The sequence below is a fragment of the Sus scrofa genome, chromosome 14 (assembly GCF_054392235.1).
Source record: "Sus scrofa isolate SSC_HxYL_T2T_F1_AM1 chromosome 14, Sscrofa_HxYL_maternal_Yorkshire_Landrace_v2.0, whole genome shotgun sequence".
In the NCBI taxonomy this organism is placed as follows: domain Eukaryota; kingdom Metazoa; phylum Chordata; class Mammalia; order Artiodactyla; family Suidae; genus Sus; species Sus scrofa.
In genome coordinates, this window is record NC_139396.1 from 75,713,687 (window position 1) to 75,739,546 (window position 25,860).

Here is a 25,860-nt window from a genome sequence, read left to right on the forward strand (position 1 = left end):
ATTCTTAGGAATCTGGTTAATGTGAGTCTATCCTCAAGCAGCTGATCTGTTTTGAGTTTTTACACATTTAAGTTGAAAACAAGACCATGGAACAAGACTAAATTACCAAAGTAAATGTCTCCTTCTTTTTAGGTCTCTCACCAGCCACCTAGCCTCTCCCAGCAAAATCCTCATCTCATAGCTCACCTCCATTCTATGACAGAACTAAGAATTTTCAGGAAGGGATTCTACCATATTTCAATAACTGGCTTGTGGTCATGCTGAAAAGATGGGTAGAGTTTTGTGAATGTGATTATTTAGGCTTAATGAGACACCAAAGTGAAAAAGAATAAAATGCATAATTCAACATTAGAGTTATTTTTCTTTCTATATCCACACCCACAGCATATGGAAGTTTCCAGGCCAGGGAATGAATTGGAGCTGCAGGTGGGGACTACACTATAACCACAGCAATGCTGGATCCAAGCCATTTCTATGACCTACACCACACCTTGCAGCAATACTGGATCCTTAACCACCAGTGGGATTTTGATGCTGATTTTTCCCAATCTTATCCTTCTTAATCAGAAGTTATCACTATAAATAGCAGAAAGATGGCTGCTATGGTTTAGAATAAGAGGAAACATGAACACCTGCTCACATTGGTAGCAGACTTTCAGCCACCAAACCATTATTCTGCTCCTGAAAAGGGAAGCCCTTTCATCCTCCCCTTCCTTTTCAGAGACTCAGCTTCAACCTGATGAGAAGCCACGCTGAGTATCAAAAAGGTCAGCCACTTTCTTCAGAGAATCTGAGTTATGCAGGAGAAAGGTGCCTATGCTACCCAAGCTGAGACATGGCAGTTGTTCATTGTCGAGATTTAACATTCTGTGACTCTGCCCCCGATCCACCTCCTAAACGGATACATTCTGGGGTTAATCATTGTTTATGTTGCCTTTAGGGAACACTGAAGAGTCACAGTTTCCAGTGGATAGGTGAAGAACCTCATAAGATCTTTATTTTGGAAAAAACGAAGGCAGAATGAAGAGGGAAACAGACACAGGGAGAGAAAAAAGAGAAAGACTGAACTGGAGAGAAACAGATTATTTTACCCTACCTTCTCAAAGAATAAACAGTTTAGAACAATTAACCTAAACAGCTTTACTTAGGTTATTCTAGGAGTATCCTTTCTATCTCAATCACCTGGAAAGTTTTTTTTTCCAAAATGCACAGGTCTTGATATCTTCCCTATACCTTCTGCCTCAGGGGAGCTGGGGTTGGTCTTAAAGATCTGTGGATTTACAAAGAGTTTTCCTGGTGATCCCTCTGTGCTTTTGAGGTCAAGAACCACTTCTTTTGAGATGAATATCCGCCAAGTCTGTCTCCATGGCTCTCGAGCTGTGGTCAGCTTTTTGCCCTGGCTGTAAAACTTTAGATCACTATTCACTTTCTCCTCCTATATTCTTGGCGAGTAGGCTCAAATTCTATCAAGGTTACTGCTGGTTTAATTAGATTCTCTGGCTCAAAACACCAAGATCCTATATAAATAAATAAGGAACGAAAGAAGGCAAGAAATTGAAGTGGGAATCATCACTGAGTCTGCAAAACCACAGCTACAGTGCCACCTGCTGTAAGTTAGGAAGCACTGGCGGAGGAATTACATGCCTGTGAAAACCTACAATGTTCCTTGAGATTGGAAGAAACAACCTGAAACAACAAAGACGATGGAAACTCAGGACGACAGCAATGACATATGATGTGAACGAGGAAGAAAACAAATCTCAGATGAGAATACTAGACTTCACTCTTTGGAAAAGAAATATGAAAGGAGACCGGCATTAAGAACAGGTTCTCTTTGGGGAATTAAAACAATTAAATCTGACCATTTCCTAAATCCATCATTCTGCCTTGCTAGCTATTTGGTTTTACTATGCCTCCACTTTTTTGCTTTGTTTTTGTTCTTGGCTGTACCTGCAGCACAAGGAAGTTTCTGGGCCAGGATTGAACCCATGATATAGCAATGACTCAAGCCACCTCAGTGACAACACTGGATCTTAACCCACTGAGCCATCGGGGAACTTCCTAAGCCTCCATTTTTAATGAACACTCCAGTAAAGCAATTCATTATATTTTAAATGTTGTTGGCTCCTTCAAAACCTCCCTGCTCAAGCATTAATAAGAGGTAAATTAAAAGGGGGTTTCAGATCTAAAATTGGAAGGTTAATGGGGCCTCTGACTTGAGAGTTTTAAACAGTTGGATATGGACATGTGCAAAGCTACACAGACCCCTGACTGGTAGCAGCAGTACTTAGTTATGAGAGAGGTAGAAGCTGAGATGGAGTTTTATCTTGGAACTGAGTTTTCTTTTGCAAGAAAGGAACAGCTAAGATGCATACTGATGATGCTTCTAACCATACCTAGCCAAAGGCAAGATACGTTTATTGTTATGTGTAGAGATATAACACCTATGACAGAGCTGGTCAGAAGTAGTCTTGTCCCTACAGATAGAAATCCCTGAAACTGAACAAAATCCTAGCTGTAGCTCAGTCTCAAGCCCATACTTGGAAACATCAAGAAGCCTATTTTCCTCATCCTAAAGTGAAGCAAACTTCTCCACCTTCTTTATACATATTCCACGTAATTGAGTAAAATCAACCAGGTGAAGGCAGTGACAACACCTGTCTTCCTAACCTACCTCTTGTTCAAAGAACTCATGGGTTCTTATCATAAGAAGTCCATTGATGGAATTAACAGAAGCAATGGAAACTCATCCTGGGAGCGAGATTTAAAAGGTAGTCATTTAAGGGTACTGCTGGGACAGCTGGACTAGGGTCAAATGGGACTCCTGACATCAGAGCATATTCTGGGGTCTTACAGTGGCAGGAGAGGGGTATCTAAGTCATCTATTGCTCCCACTGCGACAGAGGCCACCGTGTTTCACCCTCTGAAATCATCCCTACCTTCCATCAATCTTGAGTGGTTTGCTGGGCATCACAGCCTCTGGCAATGATTAACCTCAAGAAAACTTCGTACCTGAGGCTGGTGAATTGTGAGATATATAACCATTGGGTGTTTCTCCTGGAACATAAATGACTCTCCCTGGAGTCAGTGTAGGCACAGGGTCTGCTGTTAGTACTCACGGATTCTCCCTTGTGCCTTGTTGCCTCCTCCAGCCCTCTGTTCCCCTCCCTGCCTTTGACCAAGTCATCAGGGTCATGGGTAGAGAGACAGGTGGTATTAAAGGCAGCATGCAGGAGAGGCGAGGAAGGCTCTCTAAAGCATCTTCCTTGCTGGGCCTGGGGGGATAGGGCAGGCACGTGGGAAGCAAAAAGAGGTGGTGGTGGTGGTAAGTGTCTCCAGTTAGTGACTCTGGCAGAGGTTACTATTAGTGACCAGTCAATCTCTTAAAGCATACGTTTTCTCTCTCCTTGATCTGTGGTCCTATTTCCTAGAGGAACCCTGGTTAACAGCTTCTTAGGTGTCCTTCCAGAAAAATCATACACAAATACTAAAGCATCTCATATGTATACATCTCATGTGTGTACCATCTTGTACAGTTAGGATTCTATCAAAATACTCTTTAGGATCCTGCTTTTTTTTCCCCACTTGAATATAAACTATGTATCTTTCCATATTGGCATGTACAAATTTGCCTGATATATTAAAAGGTACACACTTTTCCATTATATGGATACTATAATTTACTTAATCAATAGCAGAACTGGAAGGAATATTGTAAGTCAACTATACTTTAATAAAAACATTTAAACAAATTAATTAGGACTCTATAGCTAATTTATATTATTTTCAAATTGTGATGGAAGCTAATATCCTTGCATATGCAGATGCATATTTGTGAATAAACAGGTCAATTACTAGTAGTAGAACTGATAAGTCAAAGGGCAAGTACACTTAAAAATTTAATAGAGGAGTTCCCCTGTGGTGCAGTGGGTTAAGGATCTAGTATTGTCACTGCTGTGGTGTAGGTTTGATCCCTGGCTAGGGAACTTCCACAAGCTGCAAGTGTGGCCAAAAAAAAATTGATAGGTATTAAAAACTTTCTCTAAAATTATTCATTTAAATTCCCCAAAATGGGAGTTCCCCTCATGGCTCAGCAGAAACAAATCTGACTAGCATCAATGAGGACTCAGGTTCAATCCCTGGCAGTGGGTTAAGGATCTGGCATTGCCATGAGCTGTGGTGTAAGTTGCTGATGTGGCTTGGACCTGGCATTGCTGTGGCGGAGGTGTAGGCCAGTCGCTACAGCTCTGATTCAACCCCTAGCCTAGGAACCTCTATATGCCATGGGTGTGGCCCTAAAAAGACAAAAAAAAAACCCCATAAAATAAATTCCCCAAAGTGTTCATGAAGGTACCAGTTTTTCAATCAATTCAGTAACTCTGGGTATTAACAAACTTTAATATTTCACAAACCTGATAGGGAAAAGTGGCAATTGTTTTGATTTGTGTGTTTGTGTTTTTTTGTTTTTGGCCATGCCTGTGGCATGTATAAATTCCTAGGCCAGGGATGGAACCCGTGCCATAGCAGTGACATTGCTGATCCTTAACTTCTAGGTCACCAGGGAACTCCTCCAATTTGCATTTTTAAAATTATGATAGAGGCTGAGCATCTTTCCTTTTACTATGAATTATTTAGTCATATACTTTATTTCTTTATTGGCTTATTATTTCTTCTTTCTGATATGATAAAGACTTTGTAAATTAAGGAAACTGGCCCTTTGTCATAGTGTTCAGGATATTTTTGCCAGCTTGTCATCTGTCTTTAAAATTTTCCTTATAGTTGTTCCCTTTTAAAGTTATTTTTTTATGCTTGCATGGATCCTAGGTTTTATGTCATACTCAGAAAGACCTTTCCCCATTTAAAAACTGTTATCATTTCAAAAGTCAAATTCTGTTTATTTTTTTTTCACTGAAATACTTGTTTCATTTGGAATTTATTTTGATGTAATGAACTTGATTGGCATCTATTTTTATCAATTTTCCCCAAAGAGTATGTCTATGAAACTAATACCATTTATTGAATGATTTTTCATTTCATGGTTTCTAAAGCTACCTTTATCATACTTTCAATTTCCATGTGTATCTAAATCTATTTCTAGACTCTCTACTCCACTGATCTGTCATTTTCTAGTACAAAAACTGTCTTAATTAGTAGTCTTTATAAGATTAGTAGTTCTCTCTCATTATTCCTTTGGGATGTTTACTTTTTCTAGAGTAATTTTAGTGTCATTATGTTCATCTCTTTTACTTAAACCAGTGCCGACTGGGTAGGTATCTTAATTTGGGGCTCACTGAAGGGACTCATCCCTTTCCAGCTAGAGGTTAAATATTTTGTCTAATTTTCTCATCCTCAGTCTAGCATCTCAGGTATGGTAATTTCTGATTTTCCAATATCAGAGATGCAGGTTTAGAACAGTGAATAAGCAGTGTGATACCTTTACCATCTTTTGATTTTAAAACTAAGACTAAAAGGGTACTTTAAGCCTGGATAAAAGAGAGGTTTTTTTGGAAGTCAGTAATTTCAGTTGGTCATTAAGGTGAACAAATCCCTAAGCTTTCTAGATATTGTATAAGGAAATAATTTTACCTGCTGTCCTAGGCCATATAAACAACAAATTATTTACATTAATCTCTCCACTTCTAAGTGGAGTCTACTTCTTATCAGGATGATGCAGCAGATGTGCAAAACTGGCAGAAATGGTTCTTCATGTTCCATGAAAAATGAAAATTGTCAACTCTTTAAACTTTCGGCTGTGCCTACTATTTTCTGTGTTGCCCTGTTAAAGAACAACTACATACTTTCTTGGGTTGAAGAAGCAGGAAAATGATTTTCATTCATATGAGATTAAAGTGCATGAACTTACCGTTAGCATGTCATCACATTTCATGTCTGGTGTATCCCCATCTTCACTCTTATTGTAGAATTTTCGGAAAAAGTTGAATGCCACAACAGTATATAGGTATACCACAACAGCTAATAGGCCAACAGTTAATACAAGCTGGGAAGCAATGTGACATTGAACATATATTAGAAATACAAGTCAGTGGATGACAGAATCCACACTTCATAACATACCTTTCTTATCCACCCCAAAGTGGAGAAATTTTCATAATCTCTTTGTTTTACCGAGTTGTCAGATTATTTTATGTAAAACTTGACTACTTAATTGCTTAATAAATGCATACTATAACTGGAATAGATAAGCTCTGATTTAGTTTTCTATCCAAATTGATATTAATAATATGAATAAGCAGCTTAAAATGTTCCTTTTCTATCATCTAAATATTTGGTAGTAGACACTACATCAAGTACTTCCTCTCCTTTTAAATGGACTATTCTCTTTAAATAATTTAAATTCCTAATAAAAAGTATCTCATTTTTGTTAGGAGAGTGAGAGGGGTTGTAAATCATGTTTTCTTTCAATTACATCCTAAAACTAAACAGGAATTTGTATTGCTTCTAACATCTGGAAGTGTACAACTGTTAATAATGTGTAATATAAATATTAAAAGAAATAAAACCAAGAAGTCTGGCTTTGTTAAGAAAGCAGTGATCAAAGGGAAAGACTAATAACTAGTTATGAGTTAGCTAATAACTAACACCATTTTGAAGACAAAATTTTTTCAATGTAAAAGTAAATGTCAGTTTGAAAAGCCTTCTTTCAGCTCTATGTAATCTTTAATTCCAATTTATACTTAATACTTAAATGTATATATGCATATACATATACATGTATTTACAAACATAGAATACATATATGAATATACATAAAATTTGTTTATGAATATGTATTTTTAATTTTTATTTTTTGTCTTTTAGGGCCACACCTGTGGCATATGGAGGTACCCAGGCTAGGGGTCTAATCGGAGCTGTAGCCGCTGGCCTATGCCACAGCCACAGCAATGTCAGATTGACCTACTGCACAGCTCACAGCAACACCAGATCCTTAACCCACTGAGCAGGGCCAGGGATCGAACCTGCATCCTCATGGATGCTAATCAGATTCATTTTTGCTGAGCCACAATGGGAACTCCCTGCATATGTATGTTTTTAAAATGTGATTTTAAAGTTGGTGAAGATATACCTTGGGTTCTATTACAGGAATTCTAAACACTAAAATGCACTCTTTTTTACATCTATTCCTCTATTTACAGCATACCCCTGTGTTCTTGACTTGGCAGCAATATATTAGGTCTTTTTAAAATTGCTTCATAATTACCTGGAAAGAACATGTTTTAGTAGAAGGCTTAATTCACTTCTATAAACTAAGTACAAAGCCACTGTAAATTTCTGCACACTTTACCATTAAGGACTACCAAGTGCTATATATCGCTGCAAATGAAAATTTGATATCTCAAAAAGAGAAGGAATGAAGTTTAGAAATTAACAAAAGTTTAGAAATTAATTGAGAATAGTGCTAAACTTCTTGCATGAAAATACTCCATAGATTGAGCCTCTCCAGTGCTTTGGGCTGGAAGCTCAAGACCAATTTATTAACTGACCGATGAAAAAGCACAGTGTGCTTTTTGTCACTGGACTCATGATGTGCTATGCATGTCATGTTCATAAACTAGAGTGACATATATATGAACAGTCTGCTGCCATTCAGAAAACTGAGGGTCATGCGAATTTAACCACGGACATAATTCAAGTTTATTGGGAGGGTACTGATTTAAAAATATGCTGGGGAGTTCCCATTGTGCCTCAGGGGTTAAGAACCTGACTAGCACTCATGAGCATGCGGGTTTGGTCCCTGGACTCACTCAGTGGGTTAAAGATCTAGCATTGCCGCAAGTTGTGGCACAGATCTTGGATGCAATCTGGTTCTGGCATTGCTGTGGCTGGGACTGTGGCTGTGCAGCTCCAATTTGACCCCGGCCCAGGAACTTCCATATGCTGCAGGTGTGACCCTAAAAGAAAAAAAAAAAAATGTTGGATTTATAAAGTTCTGGAAAAGAAGGACTCCATTACTCTAAATAACTAACACAGAATGTGTTACCTCCTGGTGGACACTTTATAAATAGAGAATGAATCAATAGGTTTATTAAAAAAAATGAAAGTTTCAACATTACAAATCAGTTTCATTAGAACATAAGCTGATTATCTGGAATTAAGCCATCTTTCTTCTTCTTCTTTTTTTTTTTTTTTTTTGTCTTTTTGCTATTTCCTGGGCCACTCCCGCGGCATATGGAGATTCCCAGGCTAGGGGTTGAATCAGAGCTGTAGCCACCAGCCTACACCAGGGCCACAGCAACGCGTGATCCGAGCTGCGTCTGCAACCTGCACCACAGCTCACGGCAACGCCGGATCGTCAACCCACTGAGCAAGGGCAGGGACTGAACCTGCAACGTCATGGTTCCTAGTTGGATTCGTTAACCACTGCGCCACGACGGGAACTCCTTTTTTTTTTTCTTTCATCTTTCTTCTAAGTAAGTATGACCTTGTAAAGTACAAAACATTATTATTCTTTTTGCCCAATTTAAAAGTAGAGAAAATAACTCATAAATATCTAGTTTAAAAATACCATATTAAGAATGCAGCATCTCAGAGTTCCCTGGTGGCTCAGCGGGTTGGGGATCCAGCATTGTCACTGCTATGGCTTAGGTCGCTGCTTTGATGTGGGTTCGATCCCTGATCTGGGAGATTCTATATGCCGTGGGCACAGTCCAGAAAAAAAAAAAAAGTAACATTTTGTATTTTATTGCTAATATAACCTGTGCATTAGGATGTTACAACACATTTTAGTTCCCAACAGTATCAAAGGGAGCAAACACCCTTTTAGGAACAAAATAGTAACTATTTTCCTGAGTGTTTAATTTTCCCGGGCCTGTGCTAAGACATTTACATTTATGTTTTTATTTAATTTTTACTATACCTTCATAAGGTAGATATTTTTATTGTATTTATTTTACAGAATGAGGGAGGTGACATTTAAGAACATTAAATAATTTACCCAAGGTCACACACAGGTAACCATTCAAGCCAAGACCTGAATGTAGGTCTCGAGAGACTTTCAAACTATGAATGCTTGTGGTTTTTAGGAGAAAAAGTGCAGATCCTCTGTTCTCAAAAATCTTTAAAACTGTACACTGTCACTGGAGGTTTGGTGTGTCTTCTGCTGGAAGATTTGTTGCTTTTTTTGTTTCTGCAGGGGTAAGAAAAGATAAACTTGTACCTGTTTGCCGTTGTGAGTTACTGATGACAAGATGGTTCTTAACGTCTTGAATCCCATAGCAATGTCAAGAAGGTGAGCAGCAAAAAAAAAGTTGTTATAATGTCCAAGAACAGACATGGTCATATACCAGGCAAGGTAGAGGAAGGACTAGGAAGACGAAATGAGAGAAAAGCAAGTCAGAAAGTGGAATACATACTATTGTCTAAAGCTACTCTGACCTCCTTCTGTTATAACCAGTCCACTGACCTTTCTTCTTAGACTATAAACTTATATAATTTTAATTAGCTTTATCAGTTTGTGTATGTTAAGCTCTTGAGCGAATGAAGTAGTAAAGTGTGATCCTCTGCCTTGACAGCTGGTGGCTTTCGGTCACGAGTGATTTTTTTTTTTTCATTGTATTTGGATATCTACTTGGGTCCTGTGTTTAACTCACAGAATCCATTAAGAAAAAGAACACAGATACTTCAATTTACTTAATTTGGTGGAAACAAATAGATTCCAATTAATGTTAAAAAGCTTTAAAAAAGGCTATTTAGAACTTTCTCTTTAAACATCGATAAAAATTTGAAGAATGCCATGGCTCAAAAAACCTGAATGAAACCTGAATGAAAACACATGAATTTGTATCTCAGTTTTTCTTGTGTAAATATACTTTCCTTTTAATCTTTTAGCTCTCGAAAGAAATGGAATGAGAGATGAGCTTATGAACCATATATTTCTATGGGTTTTCCTTAGATAGGATCACTATTAAATGCACTGATATTTGAATAACTTTCTTAAATAGTCATCTTTCCACTTGCAGAAGCCCAGTGAACTCGTCGAATCAGAGTGTGTTTTACTTTGTGGTAATGAAACTGGCTTACATTGTCAGTGAAAACAACCCCGAGTTTCCACATCTGATACTTCACATCAATAGAGTTCAGTCTGGAAAGACAAAAAAGAAGACTTTTTAGATATGGATGTGAGACAAAGACTAACAGGCTTGCAAGAGCCTGCTGGCATTCATTTTCCATGGGATGGGGCTGGCAAGCATTTTCAGCAGCTGAGTTCTAGCTCAGGGGCCCATGGCAGGGCTGAGAGCTCCCTTGGACAATGTATTCCAGAGTCTGGTGATAACTTTTTTGTGTAGTGCAATCTTGGAAAACAAATCATCACTGTCTTTGTTTTCTGTTCTTTAACCACAGTCCTTTCTTTTTCACTTTTTCTCTTTTAACATGAACTACAAGGTAAATTCATTTTATATCTAATAATTATTCCTGGAAACTGTGCTAAATTAACCAACATAGGTATAGCAAAGGTTTCCTTCCTAATGTTTACTATACATTTGTAACTGCATCCCAACAGAATAATTTATGGTTCAACTAATAAAAAACATGCATAAAGGCCCACATTTATTTTATAGCTGTACTGATTTGGCCAATGAAAGAACTTATTCATTCTGTTTTTGTGGCCTTTTGTCTTTAGAAATGCCCCTTCCTCTTTTCCCTTTCCTTTCCAAGAAAGTATTTATTTTTCTTTTCAGGGCTGCAACCACAGCATATGCAAGTTCCCAGGTTAGGGGTCAAATCAGAGCTACAGCTGCCAGCCTACACCACAACCACAGCAATTCTGGATCCTTAGCCCACTGAGTGAGGCCAGGGGATCGAACCCACATCCTCATGGATGCTACTTGGGTTAATTACTGCTGAGCCCACCACAGGAACTCCCCAAGAAGGAATTTAACGCTTCCCCTTGATTCCCAGAGCACTTTGTAGACATACCTCCCTTTGTTATTGTTTCCCACGTTGTACTATAGCTGTGGGTGTGTATGTTTGCATGTGTATCTGTACCTCTCTCACTAGTCTGTGAACTCCCCAGCACTAAGCACAGTGTATCCCACACTGACTGTCTCTCAATAATGTTGAATGAATGAATCTTAGCATAAACATTCAAGACCTTGACAGATTAAAAAAGATAGGTGTTAAAATATACTTTTTTTCATTTTTTCTGAACTTGTCACTGACTTATGGAGCTAGAAATTATAATTTTGTTATAGCTTTTCCAACATTCCAGGAAACTGATATGATAATAATACATATATTATTAGTGTTATTTTCAAAAGGGCTTCTCTAGACTTACTGTTGAGTCTTATCATTACTTTTAATTAGGCCAATTTTAAATTACAAATGCAGTGATAAATAGTTGATAATCTAAGCTGACTTCTTAGATTTTTCCCCTTAGAGTTAAGCTTTAATTTATTTTAGCCTAGGATTTTTTTTTAAAGGAAATAAGGCTGTCTTTGAGCTATAATTAGTTTTATTATTAAATAATTTTTTAAAATTTTCATGAATATTTACAATGGGTTTCTAGAAAATACTTTTTCTTAAAAAAAGAGATGCAAACAAATAAAACACAGGACAATTTGTATGCGACTATGATTATTTCCCATGAAAGTAATCCAAAACAAAATAAGGGTTTATATCAGGATGTCTAAATTTCCCATGGTAGTTTCTTACTTCATTTAAAAAGTTTTTCTATAATTAATGATGTTGAGCATCTTTTCATGTGTTTTTTGGCAATCCATATAGAAAAACTTTTTTTTTTTTTTTTTGTCTTTTTAGGGCCACACCAACGGCACATGGAGGTTCCCAGGCTAGGGGTTGAATCGGAGCTATAGCTATCGGACTACAGCCACAGCAACACCAGATTCTTAACCCACTGAGCAAGGCCAGGGATCAAACCTGCATCCTCATGGATCCTGGTCGGGTTCATTAACCACTGAGCCACGACAGGAACTCTGAAAAGACTTTTTAAATAAAGTAAGAAACTACCATGGAAATTCAGACCTCCTGATATTAAACCCTTATTTTGTTTTGGATTACTTTCATGGGAAATAATCAGTGTCTCAACATCACTATTTGAGAAATACAAATCAAACCTACAAGGAGGGACCACCTCACAATGGTCAGAAAGGCCATCATTAATAACAAATGCTGGAGAGGATGGGGAGAAAAGGGAATTCTTAGTGGGAATGTTAACTGGTGTAATCATTATGGAAAACAGTATGGAGGTTCCTCAGAAAACAAAGTAGAACTATCATATGATCCAGCAGTCCTACTCCTGGTTATATATCTGGAAAAAACCATAATTTAGCAGCAGTATTCACAATAGCCAAGTCACAGAAACAACTTAATGTCCATTGACAGATGAATGGATAAAGAAGTGGTACATATATACAATGGAATACTACTCAGCCATAAAAAGGAATGAAATAATGTCATTTGCAGCAACATGGATGCAACTAAAGGTTTTAATCCTAAGTGAAGTAAATCAAAAAGAGAAAGACAAATACCATATGATATCACTTATACATGGAGTCTAAAACATAACACAAATAAACCTATCTACAAAACAGAAACAGACTCACAGACATAGAGAACAGACTTGTGGTTGTTAAGGAGGAGGGGAGAGGAAGTGGAATGAACTGGTGGTTTGGGTTAGTAGATGCAAACAATTACATTTAGAATGGATAAGCAATGAGATCCTGCTGTAAAGCACAGGGAACTATATCCAATCTCTTGGGATAGACCATGATGGAAGATAACATGAGAAAAAGAATATATATAACTGGGTCACTTTGTTGTATAGCAGAAATTGGAATATTGTAAATAAAATATACTTTAATAAAGTTTTCTTTCCTTTCCATCTCTATCATGCATTAAGGTGACAAGTCTACTACCAACACCATTAAGCAGAATGTCATTTCTGTAGTGCACAATACTCTTTCCCCATCAACAGTGGCAGTGATGCTGTTTGGGTGAAGCTGACTCTACCTGCCAGAGATGGGTCATAGCTGACCTAGGCTAATCAGGAGATGGCATTCACCCAGCCACAGGATTGGTTCAGGGGTAAACAAGCCAGAGTCTGAGGAGTTTTGCTAGATGGTTTTGAGATATAAGCTCCCCTCTTACCTCATGAAGATACAGAAGAAGAAACATGCATGCTTTCTGGCTGCTGGAAGCCAATCTATCCTCGGGAGGTGAGCTGACCCCCTATTTTAATGTGCCCATACAAAGCCATATATCCTTAACAGCTAGGCCACCAGGGAACTCCTAAAATATTTATCTAGGACAAACTAACACTGCTCTACAGAACCTTAAATATCTGTTTTCAAAGGAATTACCGCATTACTATTTGACCCTTTAAATATACAGATAAGGGAAGGTAATTAGTACCCTTGTTCTAAAAATCATTAAGTAGCTAAAATAAGAAGTTAGATTTTTAAAGGTATGTAGGCTTTACATTTATTCTAGGGTCACAGTTGATTAAATTTACAATATAGAGATATACGTGTGTGTGTGTATGTATGTATATTCCCACTATATGTATATGTGTGTGTGTGTGTGTGTGTGTGTGTAATTCAGTCTCCAGTGAGTGAATTCAATCCAACTGGTTTATATACTTCTAGTTATATCACAGCATACTATTCCATGTGAGCACAATAAAAGTAAACTTTCCAAGGAATAATATGATGGTACAGCACTTCCGCATACCAAGTCTTTGCAATTTAAATAAAACACAACAATTATAATAAAAGGATATGAACTTTGAACATTTCTTATAAAAGGCCTACGTAATTCCCTTTTCCAAAACAAGAAAACTACCTTATTTTCAAACGGGAAGTATTACAAAAATAGTCAAATATTATGCTTTTGCATCTTTGACTTTGACTTAAGCGGCATTTAGGGATAAAAAGGTAAATCAAATTAAGAGTAATAACTTCTTAATTTTTTTCCTTGCTTTATGTAAGTGGTGGAAAAGTCACCTTCCAAAATTAATCAATTATCCTAAAAGTTCTCTTCACAAGGCAAAAATTTTTTTTTTCTATCTAATGTTGTATCTACAGATGATGGATGTTCACTAAACTTACTATGGTCATCATTTCATGATATACATTAAGTCAAAGCATTTTGCTATATGCCAATTATAGATCAATAAAGCTAGAAAAATGATACTGTGATAAACATTTAAAAAATCAATGGATTATAAATCCAATGATTCCATAGCTCAAATTACCCAGAGGTTCAAAATCAGATTGTATATATGTTCTGTTTCTCTCCTCTCTCTTTTCCTCTGACAAGGAAGGAAAGAAAGTCAAGATACTAGCATGTTCAGAAGTGTGTTAATTTTCCCTCCTTTCCACCTAGACCTGTGGGAGAGAGCAGAAGTAACACTCACACGGCTGACAGGGAGCTGTCCTTCTTAGGCTTCTTCTTTTCCCGGGCATCGCTGAAGTCCAGGGCAGCTTTATCCATGCCAAGTAACTCACTGATTCTGTCTCGGCCATAGAACTCTCCATATTTATCCATAACCTGGGGCAGGAAAAAAAAAAGCATCTTACTGGCCTCCACCACTAAGTAATCTTATCTGTGTATGCACATACAAATATCTGATTATTTTTATATAAATTATACATTTGTCTTTCCAGTTCACTTGAAAATCTAGCTAATGGCTCATGTTCTGTGATCACACTGCTTAAGGTCTAAGCAAACTTATGGCATTTTAAATAATACCTATCTGAAGAATAAGACTTCTTACTCAGGAGAGGAAGACATGCAAAGAGAAGAGGATGAACTTTCTTCATCCTCATGTAAACGGGTACAGGGATAAGAGGAAATGGAATGAAAGTAACTTCTACTAGATTTATACTATGTGCCAGGAAGAAGTTTGACTTGCTTGCCCTCATGTTGACTATCATAATATGTAAATTCCCTGTGGATAGCATCCTATTCTGCAGAGAAAGAAATTGTGTCTTAGAGAATGTCACAAGCTCAAGGTTGTGAAGCTTGGCAAGGCATGGGGTGAGAAAGCATCCAAGCAGGGCTGACTTCTAGCAAAGATCTTCTGCCTGGAGCGTGGTGTGCCCCCAAGCTGGCCAGGACATGCTGGTATCCATCCCCCTACCCCCGGTCTCCACTGCAACCATTCGACTCCTCCTCAGAGTCTCCTGACACCAGCCATCCTTCAGTAACACCTGAACTTGGAACCATGTCACCAGCCTCAGGTCTTCAGTTTAATTCTCATCTAGTGTGGATTCCTAGCCCATCATTAGAATAACTTCTCTGCAAACCCCTTCTCTGCAAACTTCCCTGCTGTTCTCTCTTCTGTCACATGTGCCTGGCTGTGCCCAGGTGTTGGGTTTTTAGATCAGAGCTTAGACATGGGCTCACAGATCAGTATGTCCATCTCTGACACAGTGACTCTCAGCCTGAAGTTTATATACTAGGGGAGTTCCTCAAGACAATAAAAAAAAGGGGGGAGGCAGGAAAAGTAATGAAAGAAATGCAGGGGGAGACAGAACTGGCAGCAAAAGAGGAAAAGTGGGAGAAGAAAGCAAGGAACAGGAATACAGGAGGAACAAAGGAACTGAGATCTAGGGAAAGAGGAGGGGGAATGTTGAGTAAAAGATGAGAGTGGGAGTTCCTGTTGTGGCTCAGTGGGTTAAGAACCTGACATGGTCTCTGTGAGGATGCAGGTTTGACTCCTGACCTCATTCAGTGGGTTAAGGCTCTGGCAGTGCTGTGAGCTGTGGTGTAGGTCACAGATGCAGCCCGGATCCGGTGTTGCTATGGCTGTGGTATAGGCCTCCAGCTGAAGTTCTGATTTGATCCATGGCCTGGGACCTTCCATATGCCACAGAAGTGGCCTTATAAAGAACAACGAACAAACAAACAAAAAAGATGAGAGTGGATAAGTGAGAAATACATAAAGAGAAAGAAAGGATTAGCAGAAAGAAAAATGAGCTTTTTCTGAATGTATACATACAGTCAGGGAAATTAAAAGAAAACACAGAAGAGCAACAGCAGTTAAAAAGCCTATGAGCATGTACTACTTAGGTTAATGAAAACCACTTGTTTTGCATTATTCCCACAGCATTGAAAATGGGCTGGTCTGGTCTGAGTGGGAGCTCTCTATGGGCTGGATTCTCACCCAGAAGAACGAATTGAAACCTTGTGCAGGAATACTGTGAATGATCTTGGCTGCAATTAACAGTTATTATTTATTTGACTCTAGATATGCAGTTTCCTTCAGAGAAACTCTTGCTTTAATGACTTAGAAGCATCTTCTTTATTCTGTTGAATTATTAATAAAAATAAAATATTCAAGTGAACGATTTTAAATTACTTAAAACATTCTTCTTCTGAAGTTTTGGCTTAATTTGGACACACTCCCATGCAGTAATGCATTGCTACTGCTGCTACTCCATGGACATGAGGAGACAAAAAAAAAAAACTTTGCACCAAAATGAATATCCACAAACACACTGCTTTTTCCAACTAGAAAGTCTTTTTTTTTTTTTTAAGCTTTGTGGCACCACAAAGAAGTTCCCAGGCCAGGGATCAAACCCACGGCACAACAGAGACCCAAGCTGCTGCAGTGACAATGCCAGATCCTTATCTGCTGCACCACAAGGGAACTCCCTAGAAAATCTTTTTTTTTTTTTTTAAATGTGCTTTCTTTTAAATTCTTGGCAGGAGTTCCCATTATGGCTCAGTGGTAACAACCCAACTAGTGTTCATGAGAACTCAGGGTTTGATCCCTGGCTCTGCTCAGTGGGTTAAGGATCCAGTGTTGCTATGAACTGTGGTGTAGGTTGTGGATGCAGCTCAGATCTGGTGTTGCTGTGGCTATGGTGAAGGCTGGCAACTGCAGCTCTGATTAGACCCCTAGCCTGGAAACTTTGGTATGCCTTTTTAGGGTGTGGCCTTAAAAAGACCAAAAAAAAAGAAAAAAATTCTTGGCAAACTATATTTCCCCTCAGATTGGTGACAAAAATTTGTAGCAACTAGTCACCAACTACCCTCTGAGTAGCACTAAACTAGTGGAACCAAAGGGGAAAAGACCATTTCATTTGGCAAGTATCTGTGGCCTTTCACTCCAGACTGTATACAATGGCACTGGAACTCATTACGGAATCCACGGTGAAGTGAGTCAGTTTGACAACTGGAGCATTCAAAGAATAAGCAGGAGGTACAAAATAACGATTATCATATTTACAATGTACAAGTACTAGGTACATACTATATATATATATTTTAAGTGATCTACTTTATATATTGTGTGATAGAAAGAACAGAGATAATCCTTAACTCTCAAAATTAGACCTTACGTAAGCGCCACAGTCCACAGCTGAATTCTTATTTGTGTTCTCTTCCACCTTCTGATGCAGTCTGCATCAGAAGAATAAAACTTCACAAAAATGGGAGTTCCCGTTGTGGCTCAGCAGAAACAAATCTGACTAGCATCCATGAGGATGCAGGTTTAATCCCTGGCCTCACGCAGTGGCTTAAGGATCCGGTGTTGCCCTGAACTGTGGTGTAGGTCACAGATATGCCCCATATCTCACGTTGCTATGGCTGTGGCGTAAACCGGCAGCTACAGCTCGGGTTTGACCTCAGTCTGGGAACTTCCATATGCCACGGGTCTGTCCCTAAAGAAACAAACAACAACAAAAAAAAAATTCACAAAAATAAAATTGCCTTTGAAATTTGTTTCAAGGAAATGAGATTCAGTCCTTTGCTGCTATGCAACAACTTCACTTCTGTGCTGGGGAGGAGAATCCCAGCCCTGATGACTGAGGGGTCTTATCAGAAAAGTGCCTTCAGTCAATTTCACTTGCCCAAATACTTTTCTCCAAGAAAATTCTTACCAATTCTTGTTAATGTACAGACTGAGCACTGTTTTTTTACCTGAGGCAGAGGACAGGGTGGGTGAAGCAATGCTTATTTAGTTTTTAGCTGCTGAGTGAGGATTTCTCATGATACTGTGGAAATTCATATCCAATTCTATTGTCATATTGAAATGACATTGGCAGACAGGTAAAGCACACCTCAATATCTCATCCTACATATGAACCAGAGCAAACCCAAATCTGAATTGCACCTTAAAAAAAAAAAAAGAAATTTATGCTAAGTAGCATTACCTTTCTTTTAACAAATTTGTCCCAGTAGTTGTTGGGAAATGACCTAAAAGATATAAAAGCATGGAAGTAAAACAATGTCATTTTTAAAAATGATAAATAACATACTGTTTGGAATAAATGAAATACTTAATATATCAACACATATTCTTCTATTCACAGAAATTATAATGAATTTGTTCCCCATCTTTGCCCATAATTTTCTTTCATGAATATATTAAATATTGCTTTAAATGTCAATATACACATGTAAAATCACACAAAAGACCAGGCCAATATTTTAATGGAGGAGAATATGAGCATATTTATTGAGAAGCAGTCTTATATTTTTGTTTACTTATAATGTGTCAGCATATACATTTCTTTGTCAATTGTCTTTAAAATTTAGAGTATCTAAAAATCTGTCATTGTTTTTCCTAGGAAGTTAAAGAAATGCTATTTGCACAAGTTATCCTCAAGGAAACTGAGCACAGTACCATCACATGACTGGCATCTTAAAGGATAGACTTGATTTGATTCAGTATTAACATGTGGAGTTGGTAAACAAAATATTGATCATTTAGAAAAAACACTTATAACATGCAAATAAATCACCCCATTTGAAAACCCAGAACTTATTAGAAATCATAGCTTTTTAAGAATAAGCAGAACTGATCACAATAAAAAAAAGCTATTTCATTCTTGAGTGGTACAAACCACTGAAAAAGGCTGTATTACTTACACCTCTAAAGGTGGAATATTAGTCTTTCATGATAGATTTCTCTCTGAAGCAGCACGTAACAGTTTGGCTCTTGATCTCACAAGGCTAACGTAATCAGTATATAGAAAAAGTATGCTTTTTTCTGTCTTAGCTTTTACATGTCATAATGCTTAGCTAGTTACATGCTAGGGGGCTGGATGATGCCAACAGAGATTTTCCAACTTAGATTAAAAGTGTGAAATTCAATATTTTTGCCTTTAATGCTACAACTCATTCCTTAATGAATAATTTTGGCTTCCTCCATGCTTTTGTGTGAGATAACCCTGCACTGCAGGTTATGTACCTCGAGTGATGCACTTCCCTGAACACTAAAGAATGGATGACAGGTTGCATAGATGCTGAGGAAATGGGCTCCAAGCCATGATGATGGAGGAATTTAGAACACAGAGGGGCAGAGATTGATGGCCTCCTTTAAGAAGCTGATGGAGCTTCATCTTTTGATTTTCTTGGCTGAATATGACAAACTTGTGACAAATCTGCAGGAACTCCAGGAAAGTATTTTATGTCTTAAAATTACTGAGCACAGAAATGTCTCATATAATTCTTTACTCACTGTGTGTTGATTACGAGTCTATCCCACTGGCCTTTAATATCATCTTCTGAAGGCTGTTCTGTAATATAAAGCCCATCAAATTCCAATTTTCGAGCTACTTCCTTTTCTCGCTTAAAGATTACCAGTGGGACCTACATTTGAAAAATAAACATGTTACAATTAGTTTAGATTTACCGGCATCTCTTGCGGTCACTATCTTCAAAAACAGCTTTTGGAAAGGAGTATTTCCCTTGTTACCTCCAGGAAGGTAAAAACTGAGTTAAAATGAATCAGCTATATTTAGGCCAAAAGAGGTATCTAGAGGTTTTGGAAAAACAGAAGATGGAAAGGATATTATATGTACATATATATATATGCATAAATATTTTATAAAATATATATATGCATATGTTTTTAAACACATAGAGGTTCACAGATGATTGCACTAATGAAATCAACTTTTAAGATTAAAGAGAAAAAGATTATACAAAATTGTTTTCTTGTGTATATTATATATACATATATATGGATGAAACAAAACTTAGCAATGTTACCAATGTTCCAAATGCATGATTCTACAAAATGCAGAGTTTTAGTTAAGCAATCTCTTTAATAACTCTATACTCAGTGTGTCCATATGTTATTTTGAAATACATTTTAATTTCGACATCAGCAAAAAAATTTGTTTGCCAAAATGTCTTCAGCATTCACTGATTCCCTTTTCATATGGACAGACATTATAAGGCACAGATGTAAAAAAAGATGCGTACACTCTAGAAGCATCCAAAAATATCACCCCCCCATCCCTCTCCCCTTCATACAACAAAGGAAGGAAAGGAAGGTAGAAGAGTTTGTGAAAAAAACTTTGCATTCTAGTCTTTTACCCTGGACCACGGTTTTTCTTTCTCTTTTTTTCTTTATGTGGCTGCACCTATGGCATATGGAAGTTCCCAGGCTAAGGGTCAAATGGGAGCTGCAGCTGCAACCTCTGCCATAGCAGTGGTAAAGCCAGAAGCTTAACCTACTGGGCTATGGATAGAACCCACATCCTCACAGAGCCAATGCTAGATCTTTAACCCACTGAGCCACAAGGGGAACTCCCTAGGACTCTGGTTTTTCAAATGTCTTCTAGAAGCTTTACAATCAGAAGCAGGAGACAGCAAAATAAAGGCAGTATTATGCTGGGAAAAGATAAAGAGATTTGCAAAGGTAATCCGCAGCCCTGAGTACTCAGAGAATCTATCTTTTTTTTTGGCTGGCTGTGGCCAGGGCATGTAGAAGTTCCCAGGCCAGGGATTGAACCCTCGTCACAGCAGTGACAACACTGGATCCTTAACCCATTTGGGCCACTCAGAGAGTCCATCTTGAGTTCTATGCACCAAATGATACTGTTCCCTTGATAGGGCTCTAGGGAGGGATCTGCATCACTCTCTGAGTGACTGGGATACACTGTGAATCATCTTTGTCAAGAATGGCAATAGACTGGTACCTAATAACAGAACAATCAAAAGGACTCATATGTTCCATAGGATGTATTTCTAGAATTCTTATTACACTGGAGCACTGCTAGGCGACATAGTGTTTAGGTTACTTCTGTGGGGCCAAATTATAGGTTAAATTGGCCATAAGTGAATAATTACCAATATGTGAAAGAAAACTATAGGAAGACAACCACAGGCAGGGACTGGTCCATATGGAGCTCTAAAAGCCAGGCTCCAAGAGCCCAACCCTGGACCACCCTGAAGTGGCATCTCAACTTCACCTGTGCCGTGCTCTGTTGGGTCTGCACCATCACCCCGCTTTTTCCTCTTCTCCATGCTGCTTCCTCCCCTCACCCTGCACGTGTTGGTTCCTTGGTGTCTCATTGTCTCACCTTCAGGCAGTAGTAGCCAATGATGCAGAAGAAGGAGATGACCGTGTGCAGAATGGCCAAGATGCGCAGTGTGGGCTCCATGTAGCCACTGCTCTCCTCTAGCACATAGTGGACGGCAATGATTCTAGGCGAGCTGCTGTCCAGGCTGCCAAAGTTGGCATTTTCACTTGAACTGCGTGTGGGGAGCTCCTTTCCTTCAACCACAGAAGAAGTGGAGACCTGATTCAAACCATTTAAAGTACAGTCAGTTCACTCCCTCTAAGACCTCCGTGTACACAAGAAACAATGGAAACCCAGCCTTATGAGCAAGTAGCTGGATGTGAAACCCCTGCACAAGCAGAAGCCCAAAGCAAAGGCTAAGCCAACCAGTTCTGAGGATTGAACACATGCAGGAAAAACCATCAGATGGCTAAGCTGCCTTTTCAATCATCAAAAGAATTTAATGTAACACAGGTATGCCACACCCAAATCAGTAACAAGTGAGGTATTCCGCCAAATGCAGCTTCGAACACCGTGGGCAAGCCCTCTCCCAAATCAAGCATTCTTCAGTGGGGTCATTTCTTAGTGCAAAGTGGTAAATCTATCCCTGCCGTACTATATGGTCAGTGACATGCGTGAGATTCAGCTTTTCTCTTTTCATCGGAATACATTTCAGAATAGGTTGAGATGTGCTCACTGGGGGATCTGTGCCATCTTTACATTCAGTTCGGTCTATCTGTAGTTTCAGATGGGTTATTAAAAGACTAGGATGTACGTACCTTATAAAAAAGCAAGATGAAGTTGATTGCAAATGCGACAAATAAGGCTAACATTCTCATGTTGTAAAAGTTGCGAGCAAAATAGTTCTGAAGGTGGAAAAAAATTATCAAAAAGTCACTGGATCGAGAGACTCAAAATTGGCAGACAATTTAAACAAAGCATTCATGCATTTACCCAAAACTATTTCTTGGGGGCCTACTATGTATCTAGTCCCACTCTTGGTGCTATAGATGTGATAGTGAATAAGAAAATGTAAACTACGATGGAGGAGACAGATAATCAAGAAGCACACTCACAGATGAAAAGCATCATTTCAGGGAATGTTAAACGCTATGAAGAAAAACCCATCAGGTAAGGGACTTAGGAAATGGGTGTGTTACACATGCGAATGTGTGCAGAGGTGATGGGTTTGATGATGGGGAGCCGTGGGCCAAGGCATTCATTGTAACATTTAAACACTAAGATGGGCAAATACAAGATACTTGCAAGGCTGACTTCGTTCACTGGGTGCCACCCAAGGGAAGGTCAATGAATAGTTACTGCACCTGGATGACTATGGTCTCACAATCTATCAGTAACAATATTCATTCTAAAACATCTTACTAGCAGTTTCTGTTGGTAGGCTATGATTTTCTTCCAGAATGCTGACTCAGGAACTTCTGGCTCTCCATATCGATGTGTGTGGAGCTGCCGCAATTTTTGTTTACCCTTGTCTTCTTTGGCTTTTTCCTCTTTTTCTCCGTCTTCTCCCCTATGAATGCAAGTGAATGAAATATAAGCCACCCAGAAACTAAACTGAACAGGTTTTGTGCCAAAATAGGCAAATGAACAAATATTTAAATCATCGTATTTTTAATAACTATTCTCTCTTCCTATGGATTACAATATTCTGAATTTTCGAATTGGGGCAGGATTTCTTGCTTATCATAGATTCCTATAGATGGATACTTCTGTGAAGTTCAAATTGATAGGGTGTTTTATAGGCTTCAAGTATCTTTGGTTCTATACACAGCATATTCCTTTCCAATTGTAATAATAAAATATTTAACTGAAAAGAGAACAACAATGGAGACCTTTTTTGGGCTGTGAGTTTTCAACATACCTTATTTTTTCCCCAACATATTTTATTTTTTAAATTATTATTTTAATGTTCAATATTTTTGTTTTCTTTTTAGGGCTGCAGGTGTGGCATATGGGAGTTCCCAGGCTAGGTGTCAAATTAGAGCTGCAGCTGCCAGCCTATGCCACAGCCACAGCAAAGCAGGATCCGAGCCAAGTCTTCCACCTACACCACAGCTCACAGCAACATGGGATCCTCAACCTACTGAACAAGGCGAGGTATCAAACCCACATTCTCATGGATACTCGTCGGGTTTGTTACCACTGAGCCACAACAGGAACTCCTCCTAACCTTATTTTTTAACGTTAAAGAGCTGTCATTGAAATGACTGTCATGTCCTGTTACATATGTTCACATTTCACTATAATAGTCATTAATGCAGACATTTTCACAACTGATCCAACAGTGCAAGATCTATGACAATGAAGTGCTGACTATAAAGAAAAGACAATGGTGGCCCTTGTTTGAGGTCTAATTCAAATGAGCCAACTGTGAAAAGATCCTTTTGTGATAATTAAGGAAGCTTAACTATTTAGCAAGTATTAGACGGTATTAAAGAAATACTGTAAGTTTTGTTCGGTTCAAATAATGGCACGATAATTACGGTTTTTAAAAAAGTCCTTAGCAATTAGAAATACATATGTGTACTTATGAGTGAAATAAAATAAAGATATTTACGGGTGAAATGACGTCGTGTCCAGTGTTTTCTTTAAAACAACTTGTAACCTCTACTGTCTGCTGCCTCTGCTACTTAATTTGCTAACTTGTTCATGAGCATTTTATCTTTCTAATAAACTCTTTAAGGCTGTTTGAAAGTAGTGACCACATCTGAGATTTCTTCTAATTCTATCTCAAATAATTTAGAAATAATAATGATTTTCCCTAAAAAAGTATTAAGTTACTCAAAAGGTGACACCACTCTAGTGGTATCAAGCATGCATATGAAAAAGTTGTTTTTTCCATGAGATAGAACATTGAAAATAAGAACTATTTCTGTTGCATCATTTATTTTAATGTTATTTTGATTTTATAGCTACAACTAAATTAATACAATTTTAAATAAACATTTGTCTATTCTAAAAAAAAAGAATAGACAATGAAAATAAGCCAAAGGAAATAATGGAATGGAGGAGAAAAATAAAATGCTATGTGAGAATACTATAGGTTTACTTAAAAATTTGATTTCCCTTAATTGCTAAAAATGTGCATATATAAGAATTCCCATTGTGGCTCAGTGGCTCATGGACTATTATCCATGATGATGCACGTTCAGTCCCTCCCTGGCCTTGCACAGTGGGTTAAGTATACACCGTTGCCATGAGCTGTGGTGTAGGTCACTGATGTGGCTCAGATCCTGTGTTGGCTGTGGCGTAGGCTGGCAGCTGCAGATCTGATTCAACCCCTTGTCTGGGAACTTCCATATGCCACATGTGTGGCCCTAATATGCACAAAAAAAAAAGTACATATATGGAGTTACTGCTGTAGTGTAGTGGGTTAAGGACACAGCTGCTGCGACTTGGGTGGTTGCAGACATGCATGTTTGATCCCCAGCCTGGCACAGGATGTTAAGTATCCAGCGTTGCTGCAGCTGTGGTGTAGCTGCAGTTTGGATTCTATCCCTGGCCCAGGAACTTCCATATGCCACAGGTGTGGCCAAAGAAAAGTATATATAAAACTATGTTGGATTTCCTGTTGTGGCTCTGCAGTAATGAACCTGACTAGTATCCATAAGAATGCAGGTTCAATCCCTGGTCTTGCTCAGTGGGTTAAGGATCCCTGCCATGAGCTGTGGCATAGGTCACAGGCTAGGGCTGGATCTGGTATTGCTGTGGATGTGCTGTAGGCCAGCAGTTATAGCTCTGACTCAACTGCTCGCCTGGGAACTTCTATATGCTGTGGGTGTGGCCCTAAAATAAATAAATAAATAAATAAATAAAATAAACTATGTAAATTTGGGGAAAGACGTAGGTTTCAATCACTAACAGAAAGGCAGTATTAAGAGGAAATCATTTTCTTTGATTCATAGTCAGCTCTTTATTTCTCATTGCTGCATTTATAACTGTAGCACCAGGACTGTTGGTGAAAATGAAGATCCCCAGGCCCCACACCAGATCTACGATTCAGAATCTGTGGTGGGGCCCAAGCATGTGCGGCTTTAACAGACTCTCCAGGCAGGTGCCCCTAGACTGCACTCTAAGGAATACCACTCCTCAAGGATTCTACTCTATGGGTGTTCAGAAGGTTTGTCCCCTCCCCTCTCTACAAGGACAGAAGAGATGCTTGATTTTAAACGAAGAACTTCAGCTTGCAGAGAGCATCACAGGGAGTCAATGGAGTCCTTCCCCCTGAGAGACAAACACCCAAGCAGAATCCCCAAGGAGAGACAGGAGCGGCTCCCCCAGCAGGTGTCTATGCTCATCCCTGCCCATGGCTAAGGTCCTCCATTGAGAAGACAGATGTCATCCTGTGCATGCCACTCCACCGCATCCCCTGAATGCGACAGGTGAGAGAGACTTACAGAAACAAAGGAAAGGGTACAGAAACTACACATACTCGGCTTTCTCAGGTTCAGATTTGTTTTCTTCTTTTTCCTCCTTTTCTTCTTCCTTTGCCTTCTGTTCCTTGGAGGAGTCAATGGGGAAAAGAGAAGGGGGATTACATATCACCTTTGAATGAGTGTAG

General features: G+C 38.6%; 1 protein-coding gene across 11 annotated transcripts in view; it reads right to left on the reverse strand.

Annotated features, from left to right (window-relative positions):
* The window catches only part of RYR2 (ryanodine receptor 2), a 745,790-nt gene that overhangs the window by 13,751 nt on the left and 706,179 nt on the right, over window positions 1-25,860 (reverse strand). For 8 of the 11 annotated variants that reach the window (XM_084996827.1, XM_084996825.1, XM_084996824.1 and 5 more), the window contains 10 exons: window positions 25,732-25,799; window positions 22,662-22,809; window positions 22,058-22,144; window positions 21,300-21,518; window positions 19,448-19,578; window positions 18,138-18,180; window positions 14,393-14,526; window positions 10,039-10,099; window positions 9,176-9,322; window positions 5,864-5,998 (listed from right to left, as the gene is read on the reverse strand). In XM_084996827.1, coding sequence (XP_084852953.1) covers window positions 5,864-5,998; window positions 9,176-9,322; window positions 10,039-10,099; window positions 14,393-14,526; window positions 18,138-18,180; window positions 19,448-19,578; window positions 21,300-21,518; window positions 22,058-22,144; window positions 22,662-22,809; window positions 25,732-25,799 — 1,173 coding nt within the window. The remainder of the gene's footprint in view (window positions 1-5,863; window positions 5,999-9,175; window positions 9,323-10,038; window positions 10,100-14,392; window positions 14,527-18,137; window positions 18,181-19,447; window positions 19,579-21,299; window positions 21,519-22,057; window positions 22,145-22,661; window positions 22,810-25,731; window positions 25,800-25,860) is intronic. The other 3 variants (XM_084996826.1, XM_084996822.1, XM_084996820.1) reach the window with 1 other exon arrangement.